Genomic DNA, 14,163 nt, shown 5'->3' on the forward strand with positions numbered 1-14,163 from the left:
AAGAGCCTGCAGGAGATAATTGTTGGGTTTTTCTATTCCTAGTTGATCTCTTGGGACTGCTGAAGTGGAGATCCAACACGAGCCTGTTGCACCAGAACTTGAAGCAGCTGATGAAGGTTGATGGTGGCGAAGTGGTCAAGGTAATGAGTTAATGTCTGTAAAAATCCCAGATTTTGAGGTGTCCTTTTTTTTTGGCTCCCCACACTTTCCCCCTCAGCCTCACTGCACTCATTTGCACATTAAATTGCAACCAGGAACCTCAGACTTCAGGGTGCTGATGCTCCTCTCCCTGCCTTCCAGGAACATTTCAGGTGTTTGAGAACTGATAAAACATACATCAAATGCACATTTCTGAAAATTAGGTTGTTTTTTTTTTTTTCCTAGCACTTTGGTGAATTTTTATATACAGATCCATGAAGAAAAGGTGTTTTTCTTTGCAAGATTAGACCATCTTGGAAGTCTCACATGGTGATGTTAAATGTATTTTTGATCTATGGATGTGGAATGCAATCCCAGTGTGTGCTGCTGTTGTTTTCTTTTAAAAAATACTTCTGGAAACATTTAGCTGAGCCAAGTTATTTACATTTGCCAAGGCCACTGAGTGATTGCAGAGAGCTACATAAAGACAGGTTTAGCTGTGCAAAAGAGGAGGCTGGGACTTTATTGAAGTTATTATAATAAATCAAATCTGAAAGAGTGCCAAAAGATGTTCTTGGGGATAGGTGACCCTGGAGAGTTGTTTCCTTACTTCAGGGGATTTTTAGTTGTTTAACAGAAGCATAATGAAGCTTCAGCTGGAAGTAACTTCAAGCACCTGGGAGTGCTGATTTTGTCCTCCTTGGAGGGTGAGGAAGGTGGGGTCCCACAGATTGGTGTTTTAGGAAGGTTCTGCTTGCTGTGGTGGTGTCCTGGGTGATTTGAGAGCAGGATGTTGCCCGTGGCTCCTGCTGGGCACTGCCATGGCTCTGCCACTTGGAGTTCTCCCTCCTCTCCAGACGTGACATCCCAGAGGCATGTCCCTGCTGGGTGGGGATCAAGGGTTTCCTCAGGATGCACCACAATGGGGCTGGAGTAAAAGCAGTTCTGGAGTGAGTTCTGCACCTGGCACACTCTCAGGACCCAGTGAGATTCCCTTCTCCTGCTCCCAGGGATCTGAGCACAACTGGAGTCATGCAGGGGGCAGAAGAGGGAGTGTTTAAGCTTGCTTCCACCACCATTTTTATCCTTTTTTAGAGGGCCAGTGCTTACATTTCCATCCGTTGCAGCAGTGTTCCATCTTTGTGGGGGCTGCTCCATTGCAGGACCTGGTTTGTAACTGTTCCTTTCTGTTCCTCCAGCTCTCTTTGCCCTTCATGTTTTTATCTACAATGCAGCCTGGATATCTTTAGAAAAAGTATTGATGTGATAAAAAACATTCCTATTTTCTGTTAAGAATTGCCTGTTTTTAAAACTCCCAGTAAAAGCCCTGGGCCTACTGGTGTTCATTTATTTGAGTGGAGATGAGCCCAGCTCCCCATTCTGTGCCTGTTCCAGAGTGTGTGGAAGCTGTAAATGTTATCTCCCTTCCCCAGAGGCTCTGGCTCCATTTGTGCAGAGTCTGTGCAGTATGAGAATGTAAACTAATAGTGTAGGAATTATTCATGCCACCTGAGAAATGTCCTGCCCCTTCACTCAGCAGCAGCATCTCTGCTGTGCTCTTCCTGCTGCTACACCGAGTCCTGGTGAACTGATTTCAGGCTTGAACTCTGCTCATGAAAGTCAGGCTGAGGTGCCTGAATGTGAAATCAAGGCTTGATCAGCCTCCCAAGCATCCTTTGGCTTCCAGGGGACTCAGTGTGTGGCACCCAAGAGTGCAACTTCTCTTCAGACCAGGAGAGAAACTTCTCCTGTCAAGGCTCCAAACTGTGCTTTGCACTTCCCTCCCTACCAGCTGGCAGCAGCCACAGAGTCATTTGGAATTACAGAACCATTTAGGTTGGAAAAGACCTCTGAGATCCCAGAGTTCAACCTTTAGAACATCAAGTCCAGCCTTTAATGTGCTTTATTTGCGCTTCTTCTTTAATGGGATGAGTAAGGCTGCGAGAAGGTGATGTTTTCCTTTTGCCCCTGTGGTCAAATTATGAGCTGGCTCTTCCCCAGGGCTGGGCTAAGATCAGCTGCAAGAATTTGGGCTTTTCTGTGTTTTCATCCTCAGCAGCACGAGCTGTGACTCTGTGCTCAGTTGGTTTAAGGAGTTTGACATTCAGCTGTGCATGAGGTGAACTCCTGACATTTGACTGGAGGTTTAGGAGCTCAGGTGAATCAGGCTTGATCCAGGAGGCTCAGTGAACATTTTTAAAGGAAACATTTATAAAGGAGGAAGGTGGGAGTCAGGCTGGCTTTCCATCCCTCTCACAGGATGTGGAATGTTCTTGTAGCTGGAACCCCAGGATCAATTCCCTTGTGCTTTTTGAGATGTTCTTCCCTCTGCCTCATCTATGTCACTGTCATATTTTCTGAAAAATCCTTTGCCAGGATTTCTTCTCCTGGGAAGATGAGAAGCCTCAGAGAAAAAACAATATTATCTCATTGGCTTCTCCCTGTTTTTCTGCTTTGGAATGTGGCTGGACATTGTTTACCAACAGGTGAATGTTTGATTGGTTTCACGTGAATTGTTTTTACTTAATGACCAATCACAGCCAGCTGTGTCAGACTCTCTGAGTCAGTCACAAGTTTTTACTATTCATTCTTGTTAAGCCTTTTGATGTATCCTTTCTCTTTCTTTATTATAATTTAATATAGCATTCTTTACTAGAAGTACAGATAATAATGAATTAGCGTTCTGAGAACGTGGAGTCAGATTCACTCATCTCTCACCTCGTCCTACAAATACCACACATCTACAAGGCAAAAACTTTTTTTAAAATGTTATTTCCCTGGCAGGATGGGCAGCCCTGGCCCAGGTGCCCAGAGCAGCTGGGGCTGCCCCTGGATCCCTGGCAGTGCCCAAGGCCAGGCTGGACACTGGGGCTGGGAGCACCTGGGACAGTGGAAGGTGTCCCAGGGGGTGGCACTGGATGGGATTTAAAGTCCCTTCCAACCCAAACCATCCTGGGATGATTTGAGACAGATGTTCTGGAACCATCCACATTTAACCCCTTCTTTCTCGACCCCAACTGAGCTGTGCTGCAGCCTGGCTGTGCCCTGGAGGAGCCCCTGGGTGTCTGTGCCAGCTGGAGGAAGGAGCTGCTCAGGCACAAGCCCATCCCAGCAGAAGTGATGAGTATCCCTGGCACTGCATGGATCCCTGGGAAGGACTCCTGCAATTAGGGACCTTTTGTCCTTGTGCTTCACTGGAAGCCCCTGGCACTAACCTGCTTTTCCTCTGGTGCTGCAGTGATGGGGGTGCCCAGGGGGAGTGCAGGCCTTGCTGGGCAGGTTTGGGGCTGGGGCAGCAGTGGGGGGCTCTGTTCCCATCCCTGCATGTGGGATCCCACTGGGGTTTGGGGCTGTGGTGCAGCCCTGAGCAGGGATGCTCTGAGCGCCTCCCATGGCTCAGCTCCCATTCCCTGGCATGAGACTCAGTTGCTTGTGTGGTTTGTGCTCTGAAACTCCCAAGTTTTCAGCAATGCATGGGCCTGGTGACCGTGTGGTGAATCTGCAGTTTGGAAATTGATGTTGTTGGAGCATTGTCACAGAGTCAAGTCCTTGTCCAGGTGTGCCAAGTGTGACTTCTGACTTCATTTCTTCTGTTGGACTGATAACTTGTGTACAGATAATCAACTAAAAATCATCTGCTGAAAAGAAAAGTGTTGGATTTTCCTTTTTTTTTTGTTGCTAACTTTTAAAATGCCTTTACTTTAGCAAAAATACCTGTAGAAACCTGTGTGGAATCTCAATTTTCCTTTGAAATCATGATGAGAGCTGTGTTGTTTCTTTGTAGTTCCTTCAAGATACTCTGGATGCCCTTTTTAACATCATGATGGAGAACTCAGAGAGTGAGACCTTTGACACTTTGGTGTTTGATGCTTTGGTGAGTCTGCAGTGGGGAGGGTCTGAAATGTTCCTAATAATGGGGAGTTAATGATAGAATCAAGTTTATTAATGGAAGAGATCTGAGCTGAGAGTTATTATTTAATTTAAAAGTTATATTTAAAGATTCAGATCCAGAGGGAGTTGGATTCTATCATGTCATCCTCCCAGGAAATGAGGAAGCACTCACATCCAGTCATTTTAATGGATTTACAGCAGAATTTAGGACAAGAACAGAAATTTTAATGTCAGTAATGTCTTTTCTCTGAGAAGAAAGGGGAATGGACAAAAATTAAAGACTTTTTGGAGACTAACACACTAATTATGCTGGTTTTTTTCAGGTATTTATCATTGGACTGATTGCTGACAGAAAATTTCAACATTTCAACCCTGTCTTGGAGACCTACATCAAGAAGCATTTCAGTGCTACCTTGGCCTACACGTGAGTTGGAAAGTTTATTTTTCCTAATGTGGCTTGGAGAATTTTTCCAGGTAATGTTAATTAATTACTCGTTTATTTAGCTTAATTAGGAATGTGCCCATGAGCTTGGGAGGGTCTGGAAGAAGACTGGGGGTAGTTTTTGTTTCTTTCTTGAAATAAATTGGTACAACTTTCAGTCCTGTGCAAGAAGTTTTGATAGTGCTGAAATGAAGAAGGGGATGATTTGACAATTTCAGGACTTGTTTTGTAAGGAAAACAAAAGCAATTCTCACTCATATTGGAAGGAAATGGTGTCCATTTAAGATGCTTCAAATACTTTTTTGTGCATTAAATGACACTGTACCCCAGTTATCCACATTACTGTCAGTGTGGGGAAGAAGCAGTGAATGACAAAAAGAAAAAGGCCCATTATTTTTGTTGTCTTAAGTAGTTTTTGGCAGTTGAAATCTTTGCTGCTGCATTAGGCTGGAAGAAAAATATCTGGTGGATATCTTAGCAGTGCTGGGGGGAAGGCAAACCCAAACCAGGACACCTGGGGTGCCCTTTGCTGGTGCAGAGTCTCTGTTAAGGGATGTCAAAATGTTGATTTAAAATCATGAAGAATCATAAAATCATAGAATATCCTGAGCTGGAAGGTCCCACAGGGATCATCAGTCCAGCTCCTGGCACAGACACCCCAAAATCCCACCCTGGGCATCCCTGGGAGTGTTGTCCAAACCCTCCTGGAGCTCTGGCAGCCTCGTGCCCATTCCTTGGGCAGTGCCCTCTGGGGAAGAGCCTTTCCCTGATCCTTCTTTAATTCCCAAAGAAGAGTTGAGCTTGCAGTCTCAAGGCTGATATTTTGATCACTTGTGGAGCATCCTGCATCACCTGCACTTCTCAGGAGGAGCTGGGGGTGGTCCTTTCATGGCTGGCATGGAGAGCATCCTTCCCTTCCTCAAGTGCAGGGAGGCAGAGACAGGGAGGAGCTGAATTCTGGCTCGAGGTGTCCCCATGGATGTGACAGATCCCTGCCCTCTCCCTGCCTTTGATTCATGGAACATCCAGCGTGGAAAGGAGCTCCAAGATCACCCAGCCCAACCTGCAGCCCTGGAGTAAAGAGAGGTGGCCTTGGCAGTATTTAAGTGCTTACTTGAAATTCTCAGGCAGTTTGCTGCTGCTCCAGCAAATCCCCAGGCAGCGGGATCTCTGTGTTGTTTTCTGTTAGTGGGGAATAATGTGGAGCTTGTTTGCTTGGAGTGGGGATGTTGGATCATGCACTGGAGCTGGGATGATTTAAAAGGGAATTGCTCGCGGTTGCATTAAAGCCCTGATTTATATTCATTGGAAGGGAGGGAGCTGAAATGGGATTATTTTGAAAATTGTTTCACTTTCGAGTTTGATAGGCTTTAAAATGGGGAAGAAGAGAATTTCCAGCTGGTGGTGTGTACTTTGAGAAATAAATTTTACAAATTTCTGCCCAAAATCCATGGGAAAGCTTTCTAAGGGGAAGCCTTGCTGAATGAAGGAACTCATACTTTGTGCTAATTTTAACAAGATGCTTGTATTTAATTTTTTTTATTCTTACTTATTTATAATTTTTTATTCTTATTTATAATTATTCATTATTATTATTAGTGGGTGTATCTTTCTCAGAGCCTAAATGTGAACATCCAGCAGAAAATCAGCCTTACTGAGATTTGTTGTATTGCTTGTGTGTTAAATGAAGTTATGGTTTGTGGTTTTGCTTTTTTTTTTTGCTCAAGAATAAGTGCCAGCTCCTTATCAGCAAAACAAAACCACGAGTTTATTAGTTGAAGAATTAACTTTGTAGCTCTGTGGGCACCTCATTTTTCATTAAACCTTTCAAAATGGAAATTCTGTGAGAATACTTGTAACTTTGATGTGGGTTTTTTTTTTGTATTTAAACAGAAAACTGACCAAGGTTTTAAAAACATACGTGGACAATGCTGAGAAGTGTGGGATCACTGATCAACTCTTCAAAGCCATGAAAGCTCTGGAATACATCTTCAAGTTCATTGTCCGCTCCAGGATATTGTTCAACCAGTGAGTTCAACCTCCCACTGCCAATAATGCCCCAGAACTGCCAACATTTTACAGTTCAGCAGTTAAAACTGCTTAGTACTGCACTATTTTAGACATGCTTGAAGCCGGGAGAAGTTATTTCAGGAGAAGGGTTTTCCCTCTTTAGCAGAGATCTGTATTTTCAGTAGCAGGGAATTGGTAAAATCATCATAGTTTAGGTCTCTGGACAATTAAAGCTTGGCACTGTTTGGGGAAACTCCTGTTACTGTATTGTGTTTTATACACAGGATTTTACAGAAGTTATAAACCAAGCTGATGGGATCTTCACTTAGATTGAGTCCTTTTACTGCTTGTTAGCAGAGGGAACAACCTTATTGCAAGGGATTTATGTAGAGCTCTTCAGTTACCATCTCCACCACCCTCTCCTCTAATTTAGGGCCTGGAATTTATTTCTGCAGGAGCCTTGCTGTGAGATTCATAAAATACTGGATGTCACTGAGGCTGTAGCAGGGCCTACAAATCACTTGAAAACAGAAAAAATAAAATTCCCTCTGGCTGCAGGTTGGATTTACAGACAGTCTGACCCTCCAGGACTGGCTATGGGATTTCCTTGTGGGAAGAACAAAATCACAGCCCTTCAGTGTGAGACCAACCCTCCACGCCAAGGGATTAATCAGCAAAATTAGTGGATGCAGAAAGAGCCAGATTTGCTCTGCTGCAGGACTGAAGCCCTGCCTGGAGGGGGTGTGATTTGGAGTGATTAAAATGCAGGATTGCTGCTGCTGCTCCACTGAGGAATCACAAACAGCAAGCTGAAGCTTTTATTCCAAAATACAGCATATTTTTAACTTCAGGAAGAGAGTGGTGGGCTCCATGGATGGATGGAGCATTTTAGCAGTTCGGTTCTGGATAAATCCATGGAAGTTCATCCACTTAAAGCATGGTGACACATCTGTTTGTTCACTACAGCAAAGGCTGATAAAGGCAAAAAATTGCAAGTGACCTTTAGAAATATCTCTGATTTCCCCAGTAGTGATCCCAGTGCTTGTGGTGTATTTACTACAGCCTTAAAATCCTCCAGGCAGTGCTGGAGGCACCAACCTGGTGTAAACCTTGATTTCTCACAGCTGCAGAGATTTTGTGCTTTATCAGGTATATTAAATAAATAGATGTTATTAACTGACAGTAGGAACACATTTGTGACTGACTTGTTTATTTGTATTATAACTTCCTTTTTGAAAGACAGTGTTTTTTGTCTGGAGCATTTTGATTTATTGGGCTGTCAGGTTCAGTTACTCTTTCTGTTGGTGTAAGTTTCACCTCTGTAATCTGTTCAGGGGGACACTGAAATCCATTATGGAGATGGGGCCTTAACAAGTTTTTTATCCTGCATAACCCCCAGTTTAAGCCTGAAAGGAGAATAGAAGTGTGCACAGCAAAATAACTCAATTTAGTGGTTTGGGGTTTTTTATTTTCTGTAGTATTTATTTCCTCTGTGTCCAGGTTAAAATCAGCTTTTCCATGTCTGGGACTTCCCAAGGTTTATGAGCACAGCATTAAAAATGATACACATTAACTTCAGTGTAAAGCAGCAGGAACATCCTGAGCTCCATGTTTATCCCAAGAAAAGCCCATTTCCAGCTGCAATGTGTGATCCATCATGATGTGATTTTAGATGGGATATTGGGCAGGAATTCCTGCCTGGCAGGGTGAGCAGGCCCTGGCACAGGTGCCCAGAGCAGCTGGGGCTGCCCCTGGATCCCTGGCAGTGCCCAAGGCCAGGTTGGAGCAGCTTGGGACAGTGGAAGGTGTCCCAGGAGTGGGACTTGATGGGATTTAAAATCCCTTCCCACCCAAACCATTCCATGATTCTGTGATCTTAGAACATGAAGAAATTGTACAAGGATTGTACCTAGCGAACTCCTGGGTGAAATTCCCTTTCTGAGCTGCAGTCTACATTCAAGACCTTCCTTCCTACTGGGTTTAATTCCAGGAGAAAACTGTGGAAAGTGAAAGGGAGTTGAACTCGTGCTGGGAGCTGCTGCAGCGGGTCTTGGTGCCAGGTGTTTGTGGGGAGCAGGGCCTGGGGGACCAGGGAGGGCTTTGGGAGCCCAGTTGTTGTTGTTGGGTGAGGCTCTTGATCCATCAGAGCTGACTGGGTGAAGGTGGGGTTTCACTGGGGAAGGAGTCATGGAATGGCTTGGGTGGGAAGGTGTGGTGTTTGTGAGGTCCCCAGGACGAGGTGAGAGATGAGAATCTGACTCCAAGTTCTCAGAGGGCTGATTTATTATTTTATGACATATTACATTACATTACATTACATTACATCATATTATATCATATTATACTATATTATATTATATCATATTATATTATATTAATTCTATACTAAAGAATACAGAAAGGATACTTACTGAAGGCTAAAAAGATAATAATGAAAACTCCTGACTCTTTCCAGAGTCCCGACACAGCTTGGCTCTGATTGGCCAAAGAGTCAAAACAATTCACATGAAACCAATGAAACAATCACCTGTGGGTAAACAATCACCAAACAGATTCCACATGAGCACAACACGGGAGAAGCAAATGAGATGAGAATTGTTTTCCTTTTCTCCGAGGCCTCTCTCGCTGCCTTTCAGCTTCCCAGGAGAAGAACCCTGGGGGAAGGGATCATGTTCAGGAAATGTCAATGCCACACACCAGTTCTGTCACCCAGGGCTGTGCTGCTGGAGCCCCAGGAGCTGCTGGCTGGGCTCTCTGGGGTTTGCTGGGTTTTCTTTGTTGGTGTGGGTGAGTCCCACGTGCTGCCCAAGGAGGGGAGGTTTTCAAGGATGATGTGGAGCCAGTGGTGGTGTCCCCCTGGTTTTCCAGGGAGGATTGTGCCATCCTATACCTGCAGCAGGGCAGGTTCTGCATTTAAACCACTGCAGAGAATTCCAGGAGCGCTCATTGTACCAGTGGCCCAAGTTCTTCATTTAAACCACTGCAGAGAATTCCAGGAGCACTCATTGTTCCAGTGGCCCAAGTTCTTCACTTTGGCTGTGTTTTTTTGGCCTCTGGTGTTGCTCAGGTCCCTCTGTGCAGTTTTTACCCCCCTGAAAGCATCTGAGACAGGGAGAGGGGGATCCCAGTGGGCAGCTCAGCTGTGAGGAGTCTGCCTGGGGGCACAGGGACCTTGCTCTGCAGCTGAGCTGGGGCTGAGTCATTGCCCTGTGTCAGCTGTGCTGACTCCATGGCAAACTGAGCCTGAAATTAGTGCTGAAACACCATTTAACCTCAGGGCTTCCTTCTCACAGCAAAAAAATGTATCTTCTTAGCAGAAAGAGGGTCAATGGGTTCTGTCTTCCTCTCTCTTCCTCGTCATCTGATTGTTAAAAAAAACACCAGATTTTTTAAAACAGTCTTTCCACTGTGGTTTGTGCTGATGAAGCCTAATTGTTTTTCAGGCTGTATGAAAACAAAGGAGAAGCAGACTTCAGGGAGTCTCTGCTGCAGCTCTTTAAGTCCATCAATGAGATGATGAGCAGCAACTCTGACCAGACTGTCATAGTGAAGGTTTGTGCTTTCCACATCTCCAGTTTTGCATCCTCAGCCACAATAAGGCAGTGAAATGTTTGGTTATTTGTGCTTAAAAGCTGGCTGTGCTTCAATCAAGGTTAATTCTTGGTGCTTCTGCTGAAGGGTTTGTGACCGTGTAAAGGACTTTCTTTGAACAAGTAAATTTATACAATTCTAGAATTATTTAAGTTAGAAGAGACATCCAAGATCATTGAGTCCAACCTTTAGTTGCTTCAAAACCCTCACTTTTATTTTAAAAAGAGAACTTAATTTGGGTTCAGTGGTATTTGGCTTTTTTAATTTTTAATTTGGCTTTTTTTAAATTAACCTTAAGGTGAAGGTGTTTTTAAGACATTATACTTCAGATGCTGCTGACAGTGTAGATCCTCGTATTTTAATGTATTTATTTGTATCTGAGGCTGTTCAGGAACTTCAATACAGGATCTGAAGCCCTAGCACATATTTTAAAAAGAAAATTAGTAATGAGAGAGACTGGAAGCTCCACCTTTGATTCCTTAGACCTTTTCTTGTGTCCCTTTAAATCTGCTTTTGGGAACATTGGCTCATGCAATTGGGAAAGGGCTCTGTGCCCTCCAATGGTGCTGATATCAAAGAGCAAAAGCTCTGAATTGTAGGACTGGCAGATTTTAGTAACCAGAGGAGGCTGGATACAGAAGTTATTGGATGTTTTTCATCATGGAAAACTGCAGAGACTGCCCTAAATGTGTGTTTGATAAGCTGCACCTGGAACTTCTCCTTGTGCTTCCAACCAGAGTTTCTAAAAAAGGTGAAAGCCCTGACCCAGCCTTGCTGGATCAGTTGAGAGAGGATCAAGGGGCTGAGATCTGGGGACACTTGGGCTCTTCCTGCTCAGGTGGTTGCCAAGACAGACAGTGGGAAATCCCTGTGCCAGTGGAAGAAGTTCCTGGAGCAGGAAAAGTCCTGATTAAAGCCCCCCAGTCCTTTGTAGCTGAGCTCTGGGGCTCCTGATGCCACGCTGAGCACACAGCAAAAGGAGATAGTGGGGATAAAGCAGCTGAGGAGGAATATTTTAGGCAGAGAGGCCAAGACTGGATCATCTGATAGCAAAGTAGGGATATTACACGTTTCAGGAAAGCTGTATTTTCATTTCATTGCCAAAGCACCTGTCCTGAATGGAAATGGGCAGGTAGCTCAGAGTGTGCTCTCTGGGGCTTTACAAACAGGGAGTTTGCAGATTACAGGAGTGGAATGGGAGATTTCTTTTCCTGAGACTCCCTTGCAGGGCCTGCTGCAGGAAGGCAGATGAACATGAGCTTTTTTCTTTAACAATTTAGACCTTGGTGGGGGGAAAAAAAAGGGGAAAACGCCAAAAATTGATTTGGGTGTGTTCACCTGAGACACAGGAAGGGAAGCTGCCTGGCAAGGACTGGAGAGATCCTACCAGCAGGTTCAGAGCTCTGCAGGCTTGGGGAGAGCACCTGTGTGTGTGTGTAGGGTGGCAGATGAAGCTCTGAGGGATGAGCCAGGGTGGGTTCAGTGTGCTTGAGGATGCCTTGCAGAAGCCTTGACAAGCTTTCATTCATTATTTATTGCCTTCATCTCCTCTGGACTCTAATTCCTGAGCTCTCAGAACACATCATTGCTACTATTGGCTTTTTGCAGCTTGTGAAATTGCTTTTATGATGTTCAGGTATCCACTGGAGCTGTGCAGCGTGAGCGCCAGGCAGAAACGTGTGCTTCTGTCTGAGAACAAAACTATTGAACTGGGTGGATAAATGTGGAGGTTTTTGGAGAGTTTGGGTTCTGTGCATTCTGCCTGGCAGAAATGTGTGCTTCTGTCTGAGAACAACATTATTGAATGGGTGGATAAATGTAGGGGTTTTCAGAGAGTGAGTGTGGGTTCTGTGCACCCTGCCTGGCAGAGCTGCAGGAGGTGCCAGTGACCCTGTGGGGTGACATTAGAGGTCTCATTGAGCATCTCCATCTCTGCTGGTGGAGAGGAGCATCAGCTGGAGCTCCCAGAGCTGGGGCTGACCCCTGAGCTGAGGGATGGGGACACTGCTGTCAGGAGGAGTGGAGGAATCCCTGGATGGAGCTGGCACTTTGGGCAGGACACCTTGGAGCTTCTCAAGGGCAGGGGCAGCAGCAGGGTGTTGGGGTGACAGGGCTGTCACCCTGCTGTCACCCTGCTGTCAGAGAGCCTTGGAGCAGCCACTGGTGGGTGCTGGGCTGGTTCCAAACCCCAGGAATGGCTTAAAGGGTGCAGGGGGTTGGGAATGCTGCACCTCCCCAGCAGGTGAAACCCTGATCTCCTGTGCTCTGGGGTTTGTACCAGGGCAGGCATTGCTGGCAGCCTTAGGAGGGGAGTTGAAAGGAAATAAAAGGATTTTTTTTTTTGTCTTTTCTGAAGTTTGTTGTTCCAGGGACACCTGGGAGTGCTCACCTGGAGAGGAGCAGCTCCAGGGAGAGCTCAGAGCCCTGGCAGGGCCTGAAGGGGCTCCAGGAGAGCTGCAGAAGGACTGGGGACAAGGACGGAGGGACAGGACACAGGGAATGGCTCCCAGTGCCAGAGGGCAGGGCTGGATGAGAGATTGGGAATTGTTCCCTGGCAGGGGGGGCAGGGGCTGGGATGGAATTCCCAGAGCAGCTGGGGCTGCCCCTGGATCCCTGGCACTGCCCAAGGCCAGGCTGGACATTGGGGCTGGGGGCACCTGGGACAGTGGGAGGTGTCCCTGCCATGGCTGGGGTGGAAAAAGATCTTTGAGTCCCTCCCAACCCAAACCAGTCTGGAATTCTGGTGCTGTTGGATACTTTGCTGAAGTTTTGTGGACAGTCAGTGATTTTAAACAGATTGAGTCCCCAGGTCCCTGCGTTGTGCAGGAAGATCAGCAGATCTTGCTCTGTAACGGTTTTAGGCTTTTTTCACAGTGATTTTTATAAATACTGGGGGAGCTAAATAAGTGTAGACAAGATAAGTGTGTTTGGAGAGAGATAAGAAGTTGCAAAGACCTACACAGAAAATTAAGGTGCTTTACATTAGACAAGGCAGATATACTTCTTTCACACATCCCACTGCTCCATTTGTCCTTGCAAAAACTGGAATTTTCCTGTACAGTTTATCACCATGGAGCAGAACTGCCACTGGAAACTTTGTCAGAGATGTTTCCAACTTTCTGGACTGGATAGACTGGATTATTTTTCCTGTCTGCTGGGGGAGTAGCCTTCAAAGTGCCACAGAATTAAAGACTGCAGTCTTGTGTTCTTAGCAAGAATTCCTCTTTATCTATTCAAATATTTATGTCCTTGTGGAAGCTGTTGACTGTAGTTGTTTAATATTTTGCTTTTAATTTTTTTCTTAATTTGAATTTCTCAAGGCTTTGAGTGAATGGATGGAGAAAAAAAAGTACCTTTAAAAGAAAACTCTCAGCATTGTACAAGGATTTAAGGCTGTGGAGCACAAAAAGAGGCTTGGAATTTGTACCTCTTTTAGGATTATGGATGTTCAAAAAGTCTTAGGTAGGGAGGTTTATAGGGTTTATATATATATATATATATAACACTAAAAGGTTATTTTTAAATTGTCTGGTAGTACTTCAGCTATGGATTTTTGCAGTAAATAGGTAAAATTCCGTGTGATCTTGGGATGTGGTTTGAGCAGAGCTTTGCTAGCACTCTGCTGGTGCTTACACCTCATTTCTTTTGCCTTTTGTATACTCAAACATGTCGGAATTAAAATGTTGAGGTGCAAGAACAACTAAAACCCACTTTGACCCCAGGTTATAATCAGTCCTGTGGGTTTGAATTTGGAAAGGTGAACTGCTAAAAATTACAATGTTCAAAACAACGCAGAAGTTGGGGTTTTTTTAGTTAATTAAATACAATTTTAGGGATTTTTTTTTTTTGGTGTTTCAGTGGAGACAGACACTTCCCCTCTCGTGCTGAGTGCAGCAATGGCTTGGGCAGGGGAGGTTCCACTTTGATTTCCAAGCATCACTTTGAGGGTTAAACCTGCTGCAATAAGGTGAGCAGCATTTGGTTGGTGAATGCATTTTTAATGGTTACAAGTGTGCTGAGCCTTCCTGGGTTTATTCCTCCTTTCTGCTAATTGGTGCATGATAATTATTTCCTTAACCTTCTCCTGCTGA

General features: G+C 45.0%; 1 protein-coding gene across 1 annotated transcript in view; it reads left to right on the top strand.

Moving 5' to 3' along the window:
* The window catches only part of DOCK1 (dedicator of cytokinesis 1), a 254,970-nt gene that overhangs the window by 38,553 nt on the left and 202,254 nt on the right, over window positions 1-14,163 (top strand). Inside the window, exons 19-23 of the mRNA XM_014308424.2 lie at window positions 43-140; window positions 3,923-4,012; window positions 4,353-4,453; window positions 6,365-6,499; window positions 9,925-10,033. Coding sequence (XP_014163899.1) covers window positions 43-140; window positions 3,923-4,012; window positions 4,353-4,453; window positions 6,365-6,499; window positions 9,925-10,033 — 533 coding nt within the window. The remainder of the gene's footprint in view (window positions 1-42; window positions 141-3,922; window positions 4,013-4,352; window positions 4,454-6,364; window positions 6,500-9,924; window positions 10,034-14,163) is intronic.

The sequence above is a fragment of the Geospiza fortis genome, unplaced genomic scaffold (assembly GCF_000277835.1).
Source record: "Geospiza fortis unplaced genomic scaffold, GeoFor_1.0 scaffold452, whole genome shotgun sequence".
Lineage (NCBI taxonomy): Eukaryota > Metazoa > Chordata > Aves > Passeriformes > Thraupidae > Geospiza > Geospiza fortis.